At 38.7% G+C, this 23,620-nt stretch overlaps 1 protein-coding gene and 1 long non-coding RNA gene across 4 annotated transcripts in view; one reads left to right on the forward strand and one right to left on the reverse strand.

The window, feature by feature from the left end:
• LOC129763556 (uncharacterized) overlaps positions 1 to 23,620 on the reverse strand; it is a 429,649-nt gene that overhangs the window by 211,655 nt on the left and 194,374 nt on the right. For all 3 annotated transcript variants that reach the window (XM_055762752.1, XM_055762751.1, XM_055762753.1), the window contains exon 5: positions 1,514 to 2,010. In XM_055762752.1, the coding sequence (XP_055618727.1) occupies positions 1,514 to 2,010 (497 nt within the window). The remainder of the gene's footprint in view (positions 1 to 1,513; positions 2,011 to 23,620) is intronic.
• Positions 20,897 to 21,939, forward strand: LOC129763559 (uncharacterized). Its single transcript, XR_008740967.1, has 3 exons — positions 20,897 to 21,085; positions 21,153 to 21,265; positions 21,339 to 21,939. It is a non-coding gene; the product is annotated as an uncharacterized LOC129763559 (long non-coding RNA).

The raw sequence follows: 23,620 nt of genomic DNA on the forward strand, positions 1-23,620 counted from the left end.
CCATTTGTTTATTGTTTGAGATTATTGGTTTGTCACGTTTGCTTGATTTTGATTTTTTAAGAAAAAAAAAATTTGTTTCTCAAGTTTTCAATTTTTTTCAACTCAAATATTCCTAGTATATTTTTTTCATTTTCAATTTTCTCAATGTTTAGTGGTCTCAATTCTTTTAGTTTAATTTTCCATTTTTTTTTCTTTATTTTTTTGTTTTTCAAGTTAAATCTTCTCAATGTTTTTCATAGTTTCAACTTGAACATTTTTCTATTTAAAATTTGAAACAATTTTGAATATCATCAATTTCTTACATACTCAATTTCCTTTTTTTTTCAATTTCTAATATTTTCAATATCAAATTTCCTAAAATTTTTAATTTCTCAATATTTCATTTTCTTAATTTTTACTCTTTTCATTTCTCTCTCTTTCTTTTAATTTTCCCTTATTTTCAATTTATAACTTTTTTTTCTCTTTTTTCATTAAACCTTTACAGTTTTTTTAAAATTTTTTTAATATTCTCAATTTAAAATATTGCTCCACATTTCTCAAATACTTTCCCAATTTCTAATCTATACAATCGTTAATTTTCACAGTTTTTTTATGTTTAAATTTTTAATTTTCTCAATTACTTCCCCATTTTTTAAATTTTTTTTATATTTTTTATATTTTCAGTTCTTATTTTTCAATTTTCAATTTTTATTCTGAGTTACGCGTAATTTCGTATATTCTTGCATTCTAGCTATTCCTGGTGAGATAAATCAAACGTCGGGCAAACTATAGAATCGGTATCGAATGATTGACAGAGTGACTAGCTCTTATATGAAATGTTATCTATTATTCAACGCGAGCGCATATTCTCCTGCTAACGATAATCGATAACGTTCCGTCTGGATTACTATCCACTTCAGAACTCATTTGGGCCAGCTCCATTTGAGAGGGTAACTGATTTCACTTGAATTATAAATGTAAATTCCAAATCCTCTGGCGGCTATCCTACGTTACCCTCATAACCCCGTCTGCAACTGACAAAAGCTCTAAGCATTCTATTAAGTTTGATTTCGACCGATATTCTCGTGCCGACAAAATGGAATGGGAATAAACGCACAACAATCAGGTCAATTTATGAAACACTCGATCTTTTTGTCTTTGCCTCTCTCCGGAGCTAATACTCCGACAAAGGGACTATAAATAAAGCGCCATCGTTGAGTCGTCCACACCCCCACTGTGTTCAAGAGGATTGCATTGCGAAAGCGAGTAGACTTCTTCGGACAAGTGGAGAGGTTACCAGGGGGCAAATACAATACTCTAGGCACTTATTTCCGATCACCAATTAATTAGTTGCATTACTTAGGGGTGTACGGTATATGAACTCCTTGGCTCGAGTAATTTTATGGTCCAACAGCCAGAAAGGTAATGGAAAAGTTTTCCCCTCAGAGAAGGAAGAATTGAATTATGTTTTAATCAATCATTAAAGGGAGGATTTTCTTCAAGATATACAAAGTAACACAGTTGATTATCTTACCTCTTCTGGTACCCATCGTTTCCTCCGTTTGATATCACTTTTACGATTGCTCCTCTTCCGTCGGAACGAACCATTCTGAACCGAAGCGATCCCACTTCCGTCTCCGCTGAGCCAATCACTCGACTCACTCGCAGCACTACTTTGTCTACTTAGCCTATCACTCGAACTACTGTTACTATCATCAGACTTTTGATTCAATTGATTTCGAGCATTCAGCTCCACCTCCGCACCGCCATCACTATCACTAGAATCACTATTACTACTAATACTACTGCTGCTGTTGATGCCCCCAGCGCTTCCCTCCGTGTGGCCGTGATGATCCTGCCGAATCTTGACGTCGCTGAGTTTGTAGATCACAGAATGGACGCCTTGCCGTTCCAGTTCCGGCCCGTACCGGACGGCAGGCTCGATATAGTATTGCTCTAGATTCGTGACGACGGTACCGTCGAACAGGTTGTCGCGCGTCAGCACCCCGTGCACCTGGGACGAGTCGTCATCTGGGGAAGCGAAAAAAAGAAAAAGAAAGAAAAAAACAGTTATTTGACTGCATTCATTTGCTATTCCAATTAGTGGTGTGACATATGCAAATAGGGATTTTACTGACTACCCAAAGCCCAACAGTCGCAACAATGTTTCATTTCAATGTGCGCCAAACAAACTACCAATTTATTTGATTTAGTCATTTGTTTTATTTAGTCAATCCACCCTAATACTCTCAGCCCACCCCACGGGGGAGGAATTTCCACAAATAGCAAAGCCCAACACAATATACATTCACATGTACTACGGAATCGATGCTATGAGCTTCCCCCTCCCATAGGGTTCTAGCCGAACCAGTCACCGGAAACTTGTTTGATGCGATGTTCAATCCCTTCCCTTTTCCGTCCTTTTTCCAACGCCACCGTTCGAATTGGGTTTTATTTTTTCCCAGTTTGTATTGTTTTGTTTTGTCCCTGCTGAAGGCATCAAGTCCAAATCCAGTCGGACCACAGAGGAGTTTGGGAAATGTTTTGTCGGATTTGCATAATTCGTATCACTAAAACTGAAGTGCAGTTCTCACTATTTGTCCTGGTTTGTCAGGCTTACTTCGTCGAGTAATCCGATAAGTCATACCATGACTGAAGATTTTTTGACTATCCAAAATTTACAAGAGCAATCTATTCCGGTTTGTAGCTTTGTTCGTTAATGGATTACTTCCGTTTTATATGATGATTGTTCACAATTGGAAGGAAAACACTTTAAAATCCCTCACTAGAAACCTCTATAGCAAGCATCCTCCGCTATGCTACTTTGTATGATTGGGTTCGTGTCGTTTAGTGTCCTCATTCAGTGACTTACCTTCATCTAATAGATAAGGGCAGCAAAGTGAACAGAAAGTATTCTAGTGTTCTTCGAAAGACTGCAATCGGACTCGATGGGATTATAAAGGGTGTGTCACATCAAATTGCATCACGGAAAAAACGCTGCAGAAATTTAATTTTTAGGAATTATATCTTCAGCGTTCGCTTATAATCAGATAAGAGTGTATAGATCACGTTGGCCATGCTTCACTGTCAATTTTTCGTAAATTTGGAAAAATGTCGTCGAACGAAAAAGAGCGTCGGGAATTAATCCTGCGCACTCATTTCGAGAATCCAGAGTTGTCACATCGGGACATCGGTAAGATGCTGGGAATCGTCCAATCCACGGTCAGCAGAGTACTCAAACGATACTTCGAGAACCTAACCATCGACCGGAAGGCGAAGAACGGCAAAAATGGAAATGGGTAAAGAGGAAGGTGCGAGCATACGGGCTTGGGCTCGAAGTATGAATAAAAAAAAATTCCAATAGTTGTTTAATAGTTTTTATTTTTTGTCTAAAATTTTCAAAAGGATCGGTCTACTGGACGAATTTCTACAGCGTTTTTGCAATTTGATGTGACACACCCTTTAGATTCAAGAAAGCTCGAAGGATCAAAGAGTGTCCCATTCAATGACCGATATACAACGAATATTCGAAGTGAGCCTAACTCAGGAGCACCGAAAACTCAGCCTAAGGCGAAAAGCACCTCCACGCACAATCCCTTTCATTTTTTACTCTGTTTAAACTCAATAGTAGTGATCTAGTTTTCTGCATTATGACGCGTAGCAGTTTCATTGGAATGGGGATTTCAAAACTTTAATAAATTACAATTTTTTGATGAAAAGGTCCTGATTTTGGGTGCTGCTAGATAATTAAGTGTACTAAAATGGGTCATATGAAAATAGGAACGGTGTGTTTTGAATAACAACCATCATATGGAGGAACGTTTAAAAGACCAATAGATTTTCGATCGATTTTAAGAGTAATTGCTTTAAAACATCAGCTCCTTATTTTCCTCTAGCCAAAACAGATAATTTTTGAACTCAGAAAGAGATGAGAAAAAAACAGTCCAAGAATATCTAGGTATTGAGTTCGAAGGGTTTCCAGATGGTTACTATTCACGAAGTCATAGTTAAAAAAACAGTATCGACTTTTTCACGGTTTCGTTGAGTATGCTCAAATTTGTTCTAATGTTTACTCGATTTTAGACTTCTAACAAGCAAATGAAAAAAACCTTACTTTGAGTAAATTTTTTTATAAAAATACAAAATCCCATATACTCTGCGTTTCACAGCTATAAAACCACTCATTTTTTCTGAGTTTCCAGAGATATGTAAGATATAACAACTATCTTCATTGGAAAGGCAAAAAACATTCACTTCAAAATAGGTCAAAAACACCCGTATGGTACAATCGTGATATTAAGAATCTCAAAAACAAGAAACAAAAAGCACATATGCGATACAAAACAAACGGAACGTTAGAGAATTTCACCAAATACAGAGATATTTGTAAAGTACTTAATGCGGAGATATCGTTACAATATAATAACTATATTACAAGTGTAGAAAATAATATCAACTCCAATCATAAGATTTTTTTCAATTTCGCCAGCGATAAAATTAAATCTAATAATTTTCCATCACGTATGCAGTTGAAGAATTTGCTAGATCAAATGATAAGGATATTAGTAATCTATTCGCCCGGTTTTTCCAAAAACAATTATACAACAATTGATGTGACTAGAGATTTCGATTACCTTTCGTTCTTACCAGAATGTGCGAACACGGTTTCGATTGATAAAATCACTGTTAACCAATTTTCTGATGCGCTGGAGAATCTAGATTCATCGAAATGGCCAGATAGTATTCCTCCTATATTGTTGAAAAACTTGGCAGATGCCTTTGTTTAGCCTTTAGCCTTTTATCTTATCGCTAAAATCAGCAGTATTTCCATCTGTGTGGAAAAAATAATTTCTTCTTCCCATATTCAAATCGGGAAACCGTTCTGACTAAACAAAATATCGTGGTATCGCTATTTTATCTTGTATCCCTAAATTATTTGAATCCTTTGTCAATAAGAAAATGGTCAATCAGCTAAAGCATCATATTTCATCGAATCAACAAATGAAGATCTACGACTACTAATCTGTTAGAGTTTGTATCCTATTCGCTAGCGGTAATGGATAAAGGTAACGTTGTTGAGACACTCTACATAGACTTCAGCAAGGCCTTCGATAGTGTATATATTCCAATGCTCATATTCAAGCTGCAACGTATGGGAATAACGGGGAACTCTATTGAAATGGGTAGAATCTTATCTTACCAATAGAACACAGATTGTGCGCTTCAGAGGAAAAACTTTTAGTCCAGTGAATGTCACATCCGGAGTTCCACAGGGTTCTTATTTAGGCCCCCTACTATTCATATTGTTCGTAAATAGTACTGGCGAAAGTACTAACCAACCTCAACGTTCTAATGTATGCTGATGATATGAAATTGTACATGGAAGTAACTAAGCGTTGTGATCTCGAACTCTTCCAACAGGAAATTGATATTTTCTATGAACGGCGCGTAAAAAGTCTTCTGGACATTAATGCTAAAAAGTGTAATATTATAATATTAACTTCGTATGTTCTTCAGGTCTAGAAACTGTAGAGAGATGTGTAAAAATTAGAGACTTAGGAGTGATTCTCGATTCAAAACTCACTTTTGTTGAGCACTACAACACGATGATCTATAAGGCAAATAGTATGCTCGGATTCATTAAAAGATTTTCTTACAATTTCAGGGATCCATACACAATCAAGGCTTTGTATGTAACCTATGTTAGATCGATTTTAGAATACTGTAGTGTTGTATGGACATCCTATCATGAACTGCACTCCAATCGAATAGAATCCGTTCAGAAACAATTTGTGTTATTTGCTCTGAAGAAGTTAGATTGGACAACATTTCCACTTCCTCCATATGAAGCTCGTTGATAAGTTGATAAGTATTGAAACGCTTGAAAAACGGAGAGAGATTGCTGAAATTTCATGTTTAATTAACTAGGTCTCGCAACGGATTTATTCAGGAAACTTACTCCAAAAACTATTTTTTTGCGCCGTCACGAACCTTGCGTGCACGAAATTTAATCAAATCAATTCCATTTAAATATTTTACGCTATGAATGGGCCACTTAATAGAATGATGAAAACATACAACAAGTACAGTGATGTAATTGATGTGACAATGTCGAACAATTTACTAAAAAAATCTATCACTGAGAGATCATTGTAAAATACACTGCATTAGTTTTGTAGTACTAATGTCAATGAATATTACTTATTTAGTTTTTTTTATGAATTATTATGTAAGTAATTGTAGTCTACTATCGTTTGACGAAATGAATAAATAAATAAAAATAAAAAAATAAATAGAAAGACTGGCCATTTGAATATTATTGTTGTGTTCTGGCACAACTAAGCACAGACTAAAATTCCAGTGTTTCATAACTATAGAGCCAGATGAAAAAACTTCCACCCCTTCACAAAGTTCACGTCAATTTCACATGAATTACAAAATGCTTCTGATTCATAGGTCATCTATAGTTCTCAATCAGCTCAAATCACCCATTCGGGGTGATTTCGATCAAGCTGTACCATGTTGTAGTTTATATCTCGTTCTACGCAGAGGATACTGTTCGTTTAAGCTCTTCAAATCACTCTTACTGCTTATAAGCTGCATCTACTATTCGTACAATCACTCCTCCTGAGTTTTTGACAGGATTTTGATTTAGTAAAGAAGCTGACCAGTCCAGAATCTGAAATTCATTAAACCATCCCATGACTTTCCGGATTTTATGAATTGATGTCAAATTACCCAAATTTCCAATGAAAATCGTCATAAAATACCCTATGCACAATATTAGCTCATTTGGACATCATTTACTATTCTCGAAGTTGTCCTAATTAAAGTTTTTCTGAAAAACGAAAAATCACCCAAGGAGAGAATATAAGAAATCGGGATTTTCGAAAAAAAAATTAATGCCAAATATCTTAGAATTGTATGAAACGTCGAGATTTGCCGTTTTCGAAAAAAAATTATAATAACTTTTTTGACTTGTCTTCTTTTTTTTTATCTGAGAGGCCGATCTTTGACAAATTTTTTCTAGATAACAGTAAATCTTGACGTTTTATGCGATTCTAAGACATTTAGCATCATTTTTTTTTTGAAAACCCGGATTTCATGGGTGAATTTCAGAAAACTTAAACTTTGACATGAAATTTTGAAAATCGAAAAACAAATTTCGATGCCAAATGGTTTAAAAGTCGACTTCTGGTGTCTTCAATACAAAGTGCAAAATACATCCTCTCTTCTACACAACACAAAACTCAAACTTCGCTGCGAAGAACATTTTTCAGAGATATGATCCATTGACCTACGGAAGAAATAGTTTTTTTTATATCTGTATTATAGTGACTTTCAACTCATTTGGCTGGTTCGTCACTTTTACTTCCATTTTTGGAAGAATGTCGGGAGTGAGAATTGAACTCGTGACCTTTAGCGCGAGAGGCGTGGATGTTACCACTACGCCAGATCGCCTCCGGAAGAAACTGTTGTTCATCTTCCATTTCCACAGAAACTCTCCATTTTTAGGAGCGCTCGAAAGCTAAAAACGAAGCGGATTTTGTATAAAGAGCAAAAACTACTATGTCAAACATTTTTAATATTGCAGAGCTCGCTAAAATATTTTTTGAAAATTTCTTCATTTTTCATTTATCCAATCATTTATTTTTACATTTTTGCACAGGAAAACCTTTTGACGTGGACGTAGTCCCGAATATATAGTTAGCGCTCAACTTCCGAGCTGATCAGTCGACGTTTTTAGACAAGCAGATTTCGGAAGTCGTTCACGGACTACTAAATACGTTTTTTTTTATCGGTTATTCTTCTAACGTTATCCGCGACGTGACACCTCGCGATGCCGCGCCGCGAAAATACGTTTCGCGTTGACTATTCGCAGTTTCCGAAGTTACTCTCCCATGAAGAGATCCATAAGTTCATTGGGAAGGAGCTTGGTCTTACGAGAGAAAATGTTCTCCAACTCCAGCCCAGCAGACGACTTGGATGTACCTTCGTTAAGGTCAACGACTTCCAACTTGCCGAGAAGATAGTGCAACAGCACGACAACAAACACGATTTCATATTTGATGGAAAGACCTACAAGATACGAATTACGATGGAGGACGGTTCGGTAGAAGTCAAGTTGCTTGAGCTACCCGAGAGCGTCACAAACGACCAGATTACCGATTTTCTCGCAGAATACGGCGAAGTCATTAGCATTCGTGACCTACTGTGGGACGACAGATTCAGCGAATTTGGTGGTGTAAAAACCGGAGTTCGTGTTGCTCGAATGATAGTCACCAAGAATATTCACTCTTTCGTTACAATCCAGGGCGAAGAAACTGCGTTGAGGTACAAAGGACAACGACAAACTTGCCTACACTGCCATGAGTTTGTACACATAGGCATTCCATGTGTACAAAACAAGAAACTGCTGGTACAGAAGCTCGCAGCAGATCAATCGTACGCTAGCGTAACGAAAAGTAAACCGTCCGAACCCTTACAGAACAAACAAACGAATCCAAGTAAACCGACAAAAGGTCCGCGTACAATCGGACTTAACGATATTGCGGGTCAACACCCAAGTCTCCTTGGAGTAAGTGAGATGCAAACTCCAGTACCCAACAAGAAACACACGATGCCACCCCCCGCAACACCTGCGACAATGAAACCCTCCACATCACAAGCTGTAATCCAGCTCTCGCCGATTTCTGTTCCGAACGCGATCACATCGCATCGCAGGCCTGATGGCAATGAAACCGATTGCTCACAAACCTCCCAGACCTCGAATAACAGCCGACGCTCACGAAGACAACCGTCGGGCAAGAAAATGCGCCATTCCGGAGAAGACACCATCACCGCTGAACATGAACACGTGAGAATTTCTGACGACGAATGCATTTAGAAATGGATAACGTAAGCTGTAATATTGGAACGATAAATATCAACACCATCACCAACCAAAATAAGATTAACGCCCTTCGCACATTCGTTCGCTCAATGGAGCTAGATATAGTATTTCTGCAGGAGGTTGAAAACGACCAACTTGTATTGCCCGGTTACAACGTTATATGCAATGTCGACCATACGAGGAGAGGAACGGCAATTGCTCTGAAAGAACATATAAAATTCACACACGTAGAGAAGAGCCTGGACGGTAGATTAGTTGCCCTGCGTGTTCATAATGTTACGCTGTGCAATGTGTATGCCCCTTCGGGTTCCGTTCTACGTGCCGAACGAGAACGATTTTTTAACAACACCATCGCATACTACCTTCGTCATCACTCCGATCACATCATATTAGGAGGCGACTTCAACTGCGTTATCAGACAATGCGATGCGACTGGTCAAAATTCGAGTCCCGCTCTTCAAGCCACCGTACAGCAGTTACGTCTGTTTGATGTGTGGCAGCAAATCCGTCCACGAGAGATGGAATACACATACATCACACACAATTCATCGTCCAGGCTCGATCGACTCTACGTGAGCAATGGTCTCCGAGAACAGCTGAGATCAACAGCTGTCCATGTGTGCTGTTTCTCGGATCACAAAGCAGTTACCGCAAGAATTTGCCTTCCTCTCCCCGACAGAGCGCATGGTCGTGGCTTTTGGTCCCTACGTCCACATCTACTCACCGCCGAAAATATAAACGAGTTACAAATAAGGTGGCAGTACTGGACTCGTCAACGGCAAAATTACCGTTCATGGATGGAATGGTGGCTGTCGTGCGCAAAACCTAAAATCAAGTCTTTTTTCCGATGGAAGTCTAGAACAGCATTTGATATCTTCCATCGTGAACAACAACGATTATATCAGCTACTACGGCATGCGTACGATGGCTACCAAAACAACCGTGCCATGCTTACCACCATCAATCGGATAAAAGCAAAGATGCTAACACATCAGCGAGCTTTCTCCGAAATGTTCGTGCGAATTAACGAAACCCTCGTTGCTGGTGAGCCGCTATCGACCTACCAGCTGGGCGAGCGAGTGCGCCGGAAAACCACTATCGAGCGGCTGAGAAATGAGAGAGACGAAGTTATGGATGATTCTACTGCGATACAAAACTACATGGTCAAATACTTCACCAATCTATATACAGCCGGACATGTAGAAGAAAATAGCGCATTTCAGTGCGAGAGAATTATACCCGAACAAGATGACGTAAATGGAGCGTGCATGAATGACATCACAACGGCTGCAATTCTTATGGCTATCCGCACGAGCGCATCAAGAAAATCACCAGGCTCCGACGGACTGCCGAAAGAATTTTATTTACGCACTTTTGATGTAATACACCGTCAATTGAATTTGGTGCTTAACGACGCTATCAGGTCAAATTTCCCACCTCAGTTCGTCGATGGGGTGATCGTGCTAGTGAAAAAACGAGGGACGGGGGACAGCGCACGCTCCTACCGGCCAATAAGCTTAATCAACTATGACTACAAATTTTATCACGTGTTCTAAAACAGCGGCTGGAGAATGTGCTCCGAGTTCATGGAGTTTTGACTGGCTCCCAAAAATGTTCGAACGCTAAACGCAATATATTTCAAGCAACTTTAGCATTAAAAGACAGATATCGCACAACTAAAAGCGAACAGGCAAACAGGAAAATTGATCTCTTTCGATCTCGACCATGCATTCGATCGTGTAGACCATCGCTTCTTGTTTGGTACTATGCGAGCTTTGGGCTTCGATACAGAGTTTGTGGATTTACTCTCCCACATAGCATCATTATCTTCCTCTCGATTACTCATCAATGGGCACCTCTCCGCTCCGTTTCAAATCAAACGTTCTGTCCGTCAAGGAGACCCTCTCTCAATGCATCTGTTCGTGCTCTACCTTCACCCGCTTCTGCGGCGATTAGAAGAAGTGTGTGGAGCAGATCTCATCATCGCTTACGCAGATGACATTAGTGCCATTTCAACCAGAGTCGATAAACTTGAAGCGATGCGAGATTTATTCCGACGCTTCGAGCGGTCAGCGGGGGCACGTTTGAATGAGGAGAAAACTACGGCAATCGACGTCGGCGTTATAACCAATCCCATGGTTGTTCCATGGCTTCGCACGGAGAACTCCATAAAAATTCTTGGTGTGATTTTCGTCAACTCGATACGATCAATGGTAAAGACGAATTGGGACTTACTCGTTACAAATTTCTCGCGTCTAGTGTGGCTTCATTCCTTACGCAGCTTATCTTTGCACCAAAAGGTAACGCTGTTAAACATTTTCGTATCATCAAGGATATGGTACATGGCAGCAAATCTGCTTCCGGCTACAGTACACGTGGCGAAATTAACAGCCACTATGCGAAGCTATCTTTTTCGTGGTGCATGTGCAACCATTCCTATGGAGCAGCTAGCGCGAAGACGGGAGGATGGTGGTCTAAATCTACAACTGCCAGCGCTTAAATGTAAGGCGCTGCTCATCAATCGACATCTGCAAGAAATCGTCTCTCTTCCTTACTACTGTTCTTTCCTTTCCCACACAAATGTTCCTCCTTCAGATCTCCCCTGCCTAAAGCTTATCCTAAACCATATCCCAAATTTCCCCTTCCAAATCCGACAACAACCTTCCTCCAACCTTATCCATCACTTTTTCCTCGAACAAACAGCCAAACCGAAGGTCGAAACAGCAAATCCTGCAATCAATTGGCCACGTTTGTGGATGAATATAGCTGCTCGGAACTTATTGCCTTCGCAACGCAGCACCCTTTATATGTGGACAAATGAAAAATTTTCACACCGGCGACTAATGTACGTAATGAGGAGAACAAACGATGAGAGTTGTCTGCACTGTTCTGCCACCATCGAGACAATACAACACAAATTTTTTGGGTGCCCTAGAGTACGGGCTGCGTACGATCTACTACAACAAAAGCTGCTAGTGATAACTGGCAGGCGTCGCGTTCTCCATTCAGATAATCTTCTCCGGCCCTCACTGGAGGGGATAGCAGCGAATGAGAGAACATTGATATTGAAATTATTGTTGACTTATATCACCTTCATTGATAGATGTAATGATAGGATAGATATTGATGAACTAAAATTTTATTTTGATGTCGGGGATTAAATATTATGTAAATAATTTTAACTAATCATACAAACGACAAATAAACGTATTATGAAAAAAAAAATATATGGGGGTAAAATGAAAACCTAAACACAGAAAATGCAGGAAAAAAATGAAAGATTCTGAATGTTTATAAATCGAACATTTCTTAATAGATCAGGAAATGGAAAATGATAGGAAATATTTCTACGTATCTATCACAATTAGTAAAATGTTATTGTTCCTGAGATAATCAATTAAATAACTGTAAAATGTCAAGCGCTATCTAAACGCCGTAACTGCCTCGTTTTGATTGGCCGATTTACGGTTTCCCCAACACATCCGCCACCAAAACCAAGTAGGCTGAGGAAATCGGAATTCCAATAATATGCAAGAAGGTCGACTTTTTGTTCCCACTGAAATGTGTTCCCTAACACAGACTCCAAAAGTAAGGAGCATAAAAAAATCGGCATTGCAAATACATGCAAGTCGTGGCGTTTCCGTTAACACCGAAATGTGTTTCCTCAACACGGACTTCAAAACGAAGGTGCCAAAACGTGAAAAAACTATAAAAAACAAATATAATTAATTATCACGAAAACTAAATCCAATTTCTTCGCAAGTGTAGAACACAAGAAGACTCATCGGCTCATTGGCTTCAATTTTATATGTCGATCATTTAAATTGGTGCAGTAGTTCAAAAGATATGAATTAAAAAAAACACATCGGGGAATTAAGGAAGAAACTTGAATTTTCGGACCGCTCTAAAATAAAATGTTGTATCATAGAGGAAAAAATTAAAAAAAATATGAGTCGAATATTTTGCGATAAGGAACAAAACTACCACTTTTCACAAAAATTTTATTTTTTTAAAAAAGGGAAGGTAGGGGAAATGGGGGGAATTTGAACCCCCTAAGCAAAAAAGTCACATTGTATACTGAGCTACAATTGTTTTCTATCAATTAATAATGTTGAATCATTATATCGAGCTTCAAATAACCAAATATATCATAAGATAAAAGAGATGATTTTTGGACATTAAAATTTGATGTGGGATGATTTGAACCAGCGTGTGTTTCATCGGAAAAACCATACTTATGTTTATGTAAAGTGTTTTGGGATAATTTTACAATCAGTAACAGTGTTTCGGAATCGATACCAGGTGTCTTGGCCTGATTCCAGACCAGAAAAATGGGATTGGGACCATCTCGAATTCTGCATGGATCTTTTCACTGTTGTTCGACCATTTTCAAACACTTTCGATGCTTGGTCAAAAAAAATCCGTTCTTGATGGCTTGCGTTGCTCTTTCAAGCTCCTCCTTCTTCCAACGTTGTCTGCCCATCCTTTTTTTGTAATTCAGCGGCGTCTGGAATTAATTAGACCAAAGAAAAGCCTCAAACCTGTAGGACCAATTGCGAAAATTAAAAAAGACGGGTGGGTAATGTCGGGGACATAACCGGAGTGACGTAGGACTATACAAAGGGGACAGCTTTTTTTAAATATATATTTTAAATATATTGTTTTATTTTCTTCTCCTACGTGAATACCTACCTATCTACCTGAAAAATGGATTAGTTTACTGTTTACTCTTTATGAATATGTTGATGGTTCTGAAAAGAACCTTTGGTGTTGTGTTTTTGTTATCACTCGATATTCCCATCTTGTTCAGTTAAACCTTCCTGTTTAGCTATTGCGTTTGCCACTCGCCACAGCTTTCACAGTTGGAAAATTTCTTCTAATCCAGCTTGTGACATGTTGTTCAGTAAATAACGTTTAATGCGACGTGCCGGAGAAACACTTTGCCACTCACTGAAACTAATTGTTGCCTTGAAGAGCGCCGAACCGAAGCTGCTCTGTTCTTGATGCGGGTTTTCTGATTGTCGTGAGCAGCGTTGCAAGCCAACTCGAGCACTCCGACGGCCGAAACTCTATAATCGCTGTTAGGTATACTGGTGCTCCGGCACCAATCCGTTCGGCCTAGTTACCCTTGCGGAGCAATCAGTGAATGCGACCAACAGGGAACTGGAGACCTGCACGGTTCGAGTGAGACTTTGCCTTTCCCTTAACTTGTCCTCCTTTGTTACGTCTACGATGCCGATGCCGTACACGGGTTTACGGTTTGAAAGAAAATAAGATATTTTTTAGGGGTCCGCGTGTTTTATACTCTAGCGGTACACACTCACAGGATAGAAACAAATCGGCAGACTCAGCCAAAGGGGCGAGTCCAACGAGACGAACGAATGAGCGTTAAAAGGGAGCGATGGCAAAAAAATACATTCATTACGATTTGTTCGCTCGTTGGATTCACATGCAGGCTAAAAAGGGTCCTTTTCAGGATCACAAAATTATCTTCAATCTAAAGAGTTTATTGTTTTGTTATCACTCGATATCCCCATCTTGTTCGGCTAAACCTTCCTGTTTAGCGATTTGTTGCCACTCGCCACAGCTTTCACAGTTGGAAAATTTCATCCCATCCAGCTTGTGACATATTTTACACTAAATTACATTCAATGGCACGTCGCATTACCACCACTCAGTATCGGATTGGAGGTAATTTTAACCTGTAATTGAACATTTGCGATGACAGTGGTACAGTGTCGACTTTCAATGTGGGGTCATAATTTGGACCCCGAACTCTATGTTTACAAAAATGTCCAAATAAATATGTCGCATTGCAGGTCCGTCCAATTAGCTAAATGTCGAGATAAGTGTAAATTACTGTACTTTCAATCTAGAAGCAATTTAAGAATTGGTGAAAATCAATAAGCTCAGAACAACTGCCAAATTCACATACTCATCATATCCTGGCAAACAAATAATGAAAAAATCAATTTGTGTTTTATTATTATTTTGGATATTGTTTTAGAAAGCATTGAACTGTATTTCCTAAACTCTTTTTTGGAAGGTTTAATGGCCCTGAAAAGCGCCTTGTTTTATGGAATGGTTCCAATTTAGAAAACTTAGTACTCGTGGTTTTGAAAAAAACCATTTCGAACGCCCTCGATGCCGCCTTGTTCGAGATTTGCCACCAAAGCAGATTGTGTAAAGAACAAACTTTTTTCTTCTGCTACCTGCTGCCGTTTTGCGATTGCGTTTGCCACTCGCCACTCGCTGCAACTGCCTGTTGTCTTGATGTCCACCGAACCGAATGTGTTCTGTTCCGAATGCGGGTTTTTCTTATCGTCGCGAGCAGCTTTGCCAGCTAACTCGATAACATCGGCGGCCGAAACTATATGTCGCCTGCTAGGTGGACTGGTGCACTGGTACTAACGCGCTCGGCCTAGCTACCCTTGCGGAGAACTCCAGATCAACACGGTTCGAGCGGGATTTTGCCTTTCCCTTCACTTTTCCTCCTTTACCATGTCCTGACATGGCTGCTTGGGTTGGTTTGTTGATGTGTTGTGATGCGAACCGATGTGGTGTACGGTTTGAATGAGAATGATCGTTACGGCAGCGGAGGGGGGATTTTTAAGCTGACTGGCTGGCTCGAGAATTACGCATGTGTGAGACTGCGACCAATGTTTCGTTCCTTTTTTTCTTTTTCCTTTCCAATCGTGCTTCATTCTATTTCGCTGCTGCTCTGGTTGCCCGTTTTGGTCGGTACGATTTGAGGAGCACAAAATGGACCAATCAAAAATGGGCACATAGTGCATTTTGACAATGCTTGATATTTCACAATTATTCAATTATTTATCTCAAGAAAAATGAAATGTTATTCGTTATGATAGATGCGTAGATATATTTCCTATCAATTGATGCAAAAACCTTTGCGATCTATTGAGAAATGCTCGAGTTATAAGCGTTCCAAATCTTGCATTTTTTCCTACTTGTTCAGTGCCTAGATTTCCATTTCACCCCCTATATCTTCCGGTTAGACGTAGTCCTACGTCAAAAAAAATTCAACAATAAAAGTAGATTACATTATAAAAATCCAAGTTGAGCCGTACTTCTTGAGATAAAAGGGTGGTCCAACTCACCCCGTGTTACCCTATAGAAATCGGGATTCTCAAAAAAAACAAGAAGTGGGTTATATATGTGATATAACCGCAAGGTAGACGTAGGACTACCGTTGGCTCAGTAATCATTTATTTGAAATTGCATCTGAATAAATTGTTAATGCATTAATGCATTGATGAATATTTTGAAAGATTGCTGAAAGTTTTTCTTGTTATTGTGTGGGTGGATGAGTATAAGTATGGAATTGTCATTAACATAAAATTCAACTTTTTCGAATTTGTTAGTGGTCCCGAAACGAACCGATGAAATTTGAGTGGCGTTGTAAAAGCAACTAAAGATGTTTGATACATGATTCACTTTTGTTTTCGTGAGAATAACGCGAGATTTTTCATGATCACTTCATGCGCAGAATAGAAACTATAGGCGCCATTTCACGGTGAAAACGAAATAAAGTCTTATAACCTTGCATAAAATTCATTTAGTTTTTATCGTGATGTGGCAATTTTTTATGACTGTTCCATGCGTAAGCAGAACAGAAACATGGGGTCGAATGGGTAAATGGGTGCGAATATTCCTTCGCTCGGATGCATTCACACGCAAACAATTTTTCACGACTGTTCCATGCGAAAGCAAAACAGAAACTGATGCGAGTAAAAGTATACACTAACACTAATGCAAGCGAGCAAAAGAAATCACAGCTTGCATGTATTCGCTATGACGGTTTCTCCAGGTGCCTAGATTTTGCGTCCGTGTTCGGGAACACATTGCAATCACCAACCATCATCAAGCAGCTAGATTGTTATGATTTCAATAGCTTGCTTTCAAAGCAATTATTAGGCTATTGAAACGATTTTTTGGACCAATAAGTGACAATTATATAATTCGTTGACATTCTATCTGTCACATAAATGAAAGACGTAGTCCTACGTCAAAACGAAGCCAAATGTCTTTAAATTACATAAAACATCGAGAAAATGATGAAAATGAAAATGAAATTTTCAACATTCTGGGACAAGAAATTTTATTCGAGATAACTGTAAATCTCGACAAGTAATGTAATTGTAAGACATTTGGCATAATTTTTTTTTAATCTCGATTTTCGGTGATTTTTAGTTTTTCAAAAAAACTCAAATTTTCACGTTTGCGACACCAGTAAATGAAGTCCGAATGAGCTCATAGTTTGCATAGGGTATATCATCGTGCAAATAAACATTTCACAGCAAGTTCCGAATGAAGAATCGAGATAACTTTTTTTATTAGCACCCGAAACCATACTTTTCGTCCCATATTCCGAAACAAAAATTACCCCTGAGGGTCGATTTTTGACAAAAAAAAATGTTTGAGAGGACACTAGATCTCGACACTGTAACTTTAAAACATTTGGTATCAAATTTTTTTTTCGAATACCAAGATTTCCTTTGGTGATTTCTCGACTTTCAAAAAACTCAAACTTTGACCGCTTTGCGCCACTCTCCCTTAAGTCCGATTGAGCTGATATTTTGCATAGAGTGTTTTTTCGAGATGGTGAACATTTTTTATGGGGTAACTTTTTGAAATTCGAGATGAACATTTCCATTGGCACTCTAATGAGCATCCACTGAAAAATTCAAAAGAAGTTTAGGATTGGGCCAATGATTGTATGCAGAATCTTAAAACTAAAACAAAACCTTCTGTTATGTTTCTAAAAATGGTTATAGATTAGCTGAAGAGAAATTTAAACAGATTTCTAAGGAAACGGAATCAATTCCTGGTAATCACAAATATCATTCATTTATACCTTTTTCTGGCGACAAGATATAAGATATATTCTAATAGGATTATCGGTAAGTTTCTTCGTTTTTTTATTAATGCTTTATTCTGCAAAAATGGTTACAAATTTAATATTCAAAGTATTGCCCATCGCTAGTCACAACTTTTTCTCATATTTCTGGCAATTCACGGATCCCTTTGCGGAAATAATCGGCCGGTTTGTCGGCTAATCACGAATCGATCCAATTTTTGACTTCATTCAAAATTGGAGAAGTGCTGGTCAACCAGGCCATGTTGCATCGAACGAAAAATGTAGTAATCGGACGGAGCAATGTCTGGAGAATACGGCGGGTGGGATAGGATCTTCCATTTCTGCTTTTCCAAGTATGTTTTGACCGGTTTCGCGACATGCGGTCGAGCATTATCGTGCTGTAAAATAACGTTATCGTGTCTTTGCTCGTATTGTGGCCGTTTTTCCTTCAGTACACGGTTCAAACGAATCAATTGTCGTCAGTAGAGGTCCTCCGTCATGGTTTCATTCGGTTTTAGCAGGTCATAATACACCACACCCAGCTGGTCCTACCAAAAAGACAGCACGTCGATGTTGATGCATGGCCGGGGTATCCATACGTTGCCCGACGTTTAGGATTGTCGTAATGGACCCATTTTTCATCGTCAGTAACGATTCGATGCAAAAAAAACTTTTCTTTTATGCCGTTGGAGCAGTTGTTCGCACGCGAAAAAACGGCGTTCGATGTCTCGTGCCTTCAATTCATACGGCACCCAATGTCCACTCTTCAGATCATCCCCATTGCTTTTGAACGATCGGATTTGGTTTGCTGAGCTACTCCAAGTGTATCTGCAAGTTCTGTTTGCGTTTGTGACGGATCTCGATCGAGTAAAGCCTCCAATTCTTCATCTTGAAACTTTTTTGGCGGTCCGGAGCGTTCTTTGTCTTCCAAGTCAAAATTATCACTTTCAAACCGTGCAAACCACGTCTGACACGTAGCTCAGTTGGAACATGGTCAGCATAAACATCCACCAAAATGTGATGAATTTCCGCATCTTTTTTCTTTATCTTGAAGTAATGAAGTAACACTCCCCGCAAAAACACTCTCGTTGGTACGAAATTTGACATATTCGAAGTGGCAAAAAACTATGTTGTTTAAGCTTCAACTGTTTGACATATACTGAAAAAGACGCGTAATGACAGTAGCTTTCCAACGAATGTCTGGAAATTTGATTCACTGGAACAAGTTACGCCATTTGTTGTTAAACCGAAGAAACTTACCGGTACACCTAATAATTCCAAAAAAGAACCTGAAATATTTCTCATAGTTGTTATAAACTTTTAGTCGAAAAATATCATTCTTTTGTATCTATTGCTTTTTTCTTCACAAATAAAAATGGTATGTGGAAGAATTTTCGATGGAAATAACAATAAATAAAATAACATTAAATAAATGTACCGACATCGTATACAAATTTCACTGAAATCGTTTTCACTCTAAAAAAATGGTTATATATCGAGAACAGTTGGTCCCAGAACGTTATATGTAGGTTTTCATTTTGAATCGTATGAGGATTTCATTTTTTATATTACTTTCGTTAATTGTTACGATTTTACAAAGTATTGAAATTTCATATACAGTTGTGTTCAAAATAATAGCAGCACCTAATGCCTTTTCATATGTTTTATCATTTCTCGCATACGTACACTCGATGTTATCAACTAACCATATGAATATACGAAGGTAGTATTTCTCGTTTAAAACTCATATTGTTTATAACCAGAATATTTAGTTCAGTGTATATCTTAATCGAAACTTTTGGCTGTGTCCTTCTCGCGCGGTTCAAAATAATAGCAGTGAAGTACGAATTCAATGAAAGCATGTTTTCGTTCGAAGATTCCGTCAAGTTATGTCGTTTCGAGAATCGGTAAGTGTTTATATGCGTATATAATGGTAAAATATGCACAAGATAACATGTATTTTTGTTTGTATTGCAGAAAATGGGTCGCGGTAAACATTGTTCTGAGGAGCGGAACAATTTAATCAAAACTTTAATAAATCAAGGCCAAACCTACAGACAAGTACAGGAACTAGTTGGTTATTCTGCCAAAATGATAAGCAATGCTTTAAAATATAGAGAGAAGTCTGGAACTCGTGGCCGAAAACGTTGCACTTCTGAAAGAATTGATCGAAAGATAGTCAGACTGTCACGGACTCATCCAACTTTCCCTTCTAATGAGATCAAAGATGAACTGAACTTAACTGTGAGCGCTGTTACAGTCAGACGACGATGGGCGGAAGTCAAATTGTATGCACATAGCCCTCGAAAGGTACCATTGTTGACAAAAAGTAATGTAACGAGTCGCCTCAAGTTTGCTAAAATACACATTGATTGGCCCGAAGCAAAATGGCGTAATATTTTGTGGACGGATGAATCCAAAATAGTTCTCTTTGGATCGAAAGGCCGTCATCAGTATGTGAGTCGTCTACCCAACACAGAGTATCAACCGCAGTACACGATTAAGGGCGATTACACATTATCCGGTTTCCGCCGGACCGGTTTGAAACCCAAATGGCAAATTTCGACCGTACCAACCTCTTTACGGCGCCGTGATGCAGCCGTCCACTGCGACTGCAATGTCCGGTGACCGGACAAGCATTATAAGCGATGACAGTAGTATTGTGTCGTCGTCTGGTGGAGACATCGGTTTGGGAAGGCAAATCATTCTCTATAAGATTATTACACCTCAAGACAGTTTTAAGTTGTTTAACTTTTCAATGAAAATTTTTACTTCATGTTATTTGATTGCTTAAAACCCGTGGTACTGATTCTTCCTTAACCATTGTTGTATGATTTCCTTGATATTTTCACTAAAACTCATCATTGTAATATACAATCATATTCAAACACAATTATTGTTCAGGAGGCTTCCCCACTTGCAAAAGAACGTATTACTCTATTTCATAAAGAACACCTTTTTTGTAAGAAGAAGTTAATTTTTATTCATAATTTTTATTTTAAGATATGTGTTCAATGCACCTGAAAATCCATTCTCACCAACATTTCCCAAAAGAGGAGCACGAAGCTTCATGCCATAAAAGCGAGTTGACAGTTTTTGTCATGTCTGTTAGTATAAGTACAATTCAGGCAATTTTCACCCCATGTATTAATATGTGTGTGCTATTGACGTTTGTTTGTTGATTTTGGAATCAATCAATTTGCAAGTGATATGGATACCGAAATTTTTATTTCGCTTCTTTATTCAGCTGCTGTGGAACAGGTTCAGTGATAAAAGTTTCTGCAAAGGCGCACGAGGACATCATGGAGCATATTGCCGTGGACTGTGGGTGAACGGTGGGTGGTGTTTTTCGACAAATTGACCGAGTTTTATAATTAACTTCTGTTTTTGTTTTGTTCATAGATAAGATCCCTTATTTGAAATTGCTACTAAATGAGTTCGAAGATGTCAAACAAATCTCCAACTGGTTCATCAAGGGATAAATTTTGAGCGACTTTGTCGAGCTGAATGTCAAGGTCAGTTTTTGTTAATTTGAACACATTAGAAAAAGCTCTTCCTCCTAATGTTCTTATTCGATATTCCACACAGTTCAACCTGACCCGGAACGCGATCGACGAAGAGGTGTTCACGACCACACTGTTCGATCGGTACTCGGTGGTCAAGATGTTCCGCTGCCGAACGCCGAAGCTTCGGCTCTGTCAGAGCGGAATCAACCAACTGTTGGCATATCTGATTCGGTCATTCTTCGCCCAGGATCCGTGTATTAACAGCTGTGCGTTGATGCAAAATGCCCTCGAGAAGCCGTGTCTGCCCAAGATGTACGTGCTCGAGGAATTGCGGCATATGCTGAGCGCGTTTCTGGACGAGAATCTGCGGAAGCAGCAGTGAGATAGTGTTTGAAGGAAAATTATGTTATTTTAATTGTGAAGATTATTATTGCAATGGTGGAATAAAAAGACTAGAATAGATAGATGGGCACACATTCTCTCGTAGGAAAATTCTAAGATAATCACAGGAAGAGAACACATACCACATATAATTAATTAGTGCCACTAGGTTATTACGAAATGTTATTATTATTGGTTTTTCAAATTCTTCACTTTTATATAACCGTGTTTTTGCGACTATTGAAAAAATATGAGGCTACAGAGCATGTGAAATGGATCATGCTATTTGTGTATGTTTGAGAATAAACAATTTAGCGTATTGATAAGTACACCGCAACTGGATTAAAGTTAGTTTTGGTAATACTGTTGACGACAACCATATTTTTGTCCAGTAAGTGTTTTAAGTTTATTCATCATGCAAGTTTACTTTGCCGTCGTTATGGGAAACGTTATAGATTCACATGAGCCCAAGACGAACGTGTGTGCTCTGCGAATTACGGAAAAGTTTCGCGATTGTATTCTGAAATAGGGCGGGAAAATTAACACTTTTGACCCCTCTGATCGCACCTATCGGTAAGAGCATCGTCCTGATGCAGGGTACACGTCATGTCCGCGATATCTGCTCTCACTTTGGCCGTGCTCTCAGTGCTCCAAGAAACGCAAATTTGAAAAGGTTCGTGGTTGCCGCACCAGCTGGGATTTTGCGTAGGCACATAGCTGCATGTAGTAGGAGGATTCGCGTTGACGGCATTGAGCTTTGTTTACCAGTTTAGGGGAGCATAAAAAATAATTGGTTTTCAGGCGGAATGGACACGTTTTTAATATTAAAATTATGAATGAAAATTAACTTTTGCGCATCAAATTATATATTCTATTCAAATGAAAAACACTTTTTTTGCAAGTGATGGAAAAATCTCATGCGAAAATTGTTTTTGAAGACAACTTTATATTATAATGAAAAGTTTCAGTGAAAATGTATAAACAAATGGTTAAATAAAAGTCAGGAATACGGGTTTCAAATAATTAAGTAACATGATGTAAAAATTTCATTCACATTTTAACATTCTAAAACTGGCTTCGTGTCTTCTAATCAGATATAGATTACACTAATGAATTTAGGACCCAAATTATGCTCTAATTGAAAGTCGCCACCAGACGTCGACAGTATTCCACTGTCATCGTGGATTTGCAGCAATGTTTATCTGTCAATCCATTATAGAAATAAATGCACGTATGTGTATGTGAGAGATGCACGGTTTTGTGTAGCGCGAGGTCTCTTTCACATTGTTATCCGGTTATCCGTCCAAACCCAGCGGCGCTTTTTGAAACCGGTCCGGCAGAAACCGGATAATGTGTAATCGGCCTAAGACAGTAAAGCACGGTGGAGCAAAAATTATAGTATGGGTATGTTTTTCCTACAACGGCGTTGAACTAATTTACCGCACACCAGGCATCATGGATCATTATTGTTACATCAGAATACTTAGTGAGATTATGTTGCCCTATGCTGAGGAGGAGATGCCACTAAAATGGGTCATGCAACAGGACAACGATCCGAAACACACGAGCAAACGCGCTAATATATGGTTTAAGGAGAGGAAAATTGAGTTCATGGAATGACCAGCGCAGTCTCCGGACTTGAACCCGATTGAGAACCTGTGGGGAGATATCAAATGCGCTGTTTCTGAAGCTAAGCCGAAAAATGTGGATCAATTGTGGTCTGCAGTTCGTGATTCTTGGGTTGCGATACCTGTTTATCGCTGTCAAGCACTTGTGGACTCTATGCCAAAACGATGTGCTGCTGTTATTAAGAATAAAGATTACACTACAAAGTACTGAAGTAGATGATTTGAATATAAAACCAATTCCGACAACTTCCTCTATTTTAATCCGGTTTTTCTAGTGTTAACAAGAATACTGCTATTTTTTTGAACACTGCGTATTTGGAATAACTGATAGTTTTGATAAATAATAAAATAAAAT

The sequence above is a fragment of the Toxorhynchites rutilus genome, chromosome 1 (assembly GCF_029784135.1).
Source record: "Toxorhynchites rutilus septentrionalis strain SRP chromosome 1, ASM2978413v1, whole genome shotgun sequence".
NCBI classification, from domain to species: Eukaryota; Metazoa; Arthropoda; class Insecta; order Diptera; family Culicidae; genus Toxorhynchites; species Toxorhynchites rutilus.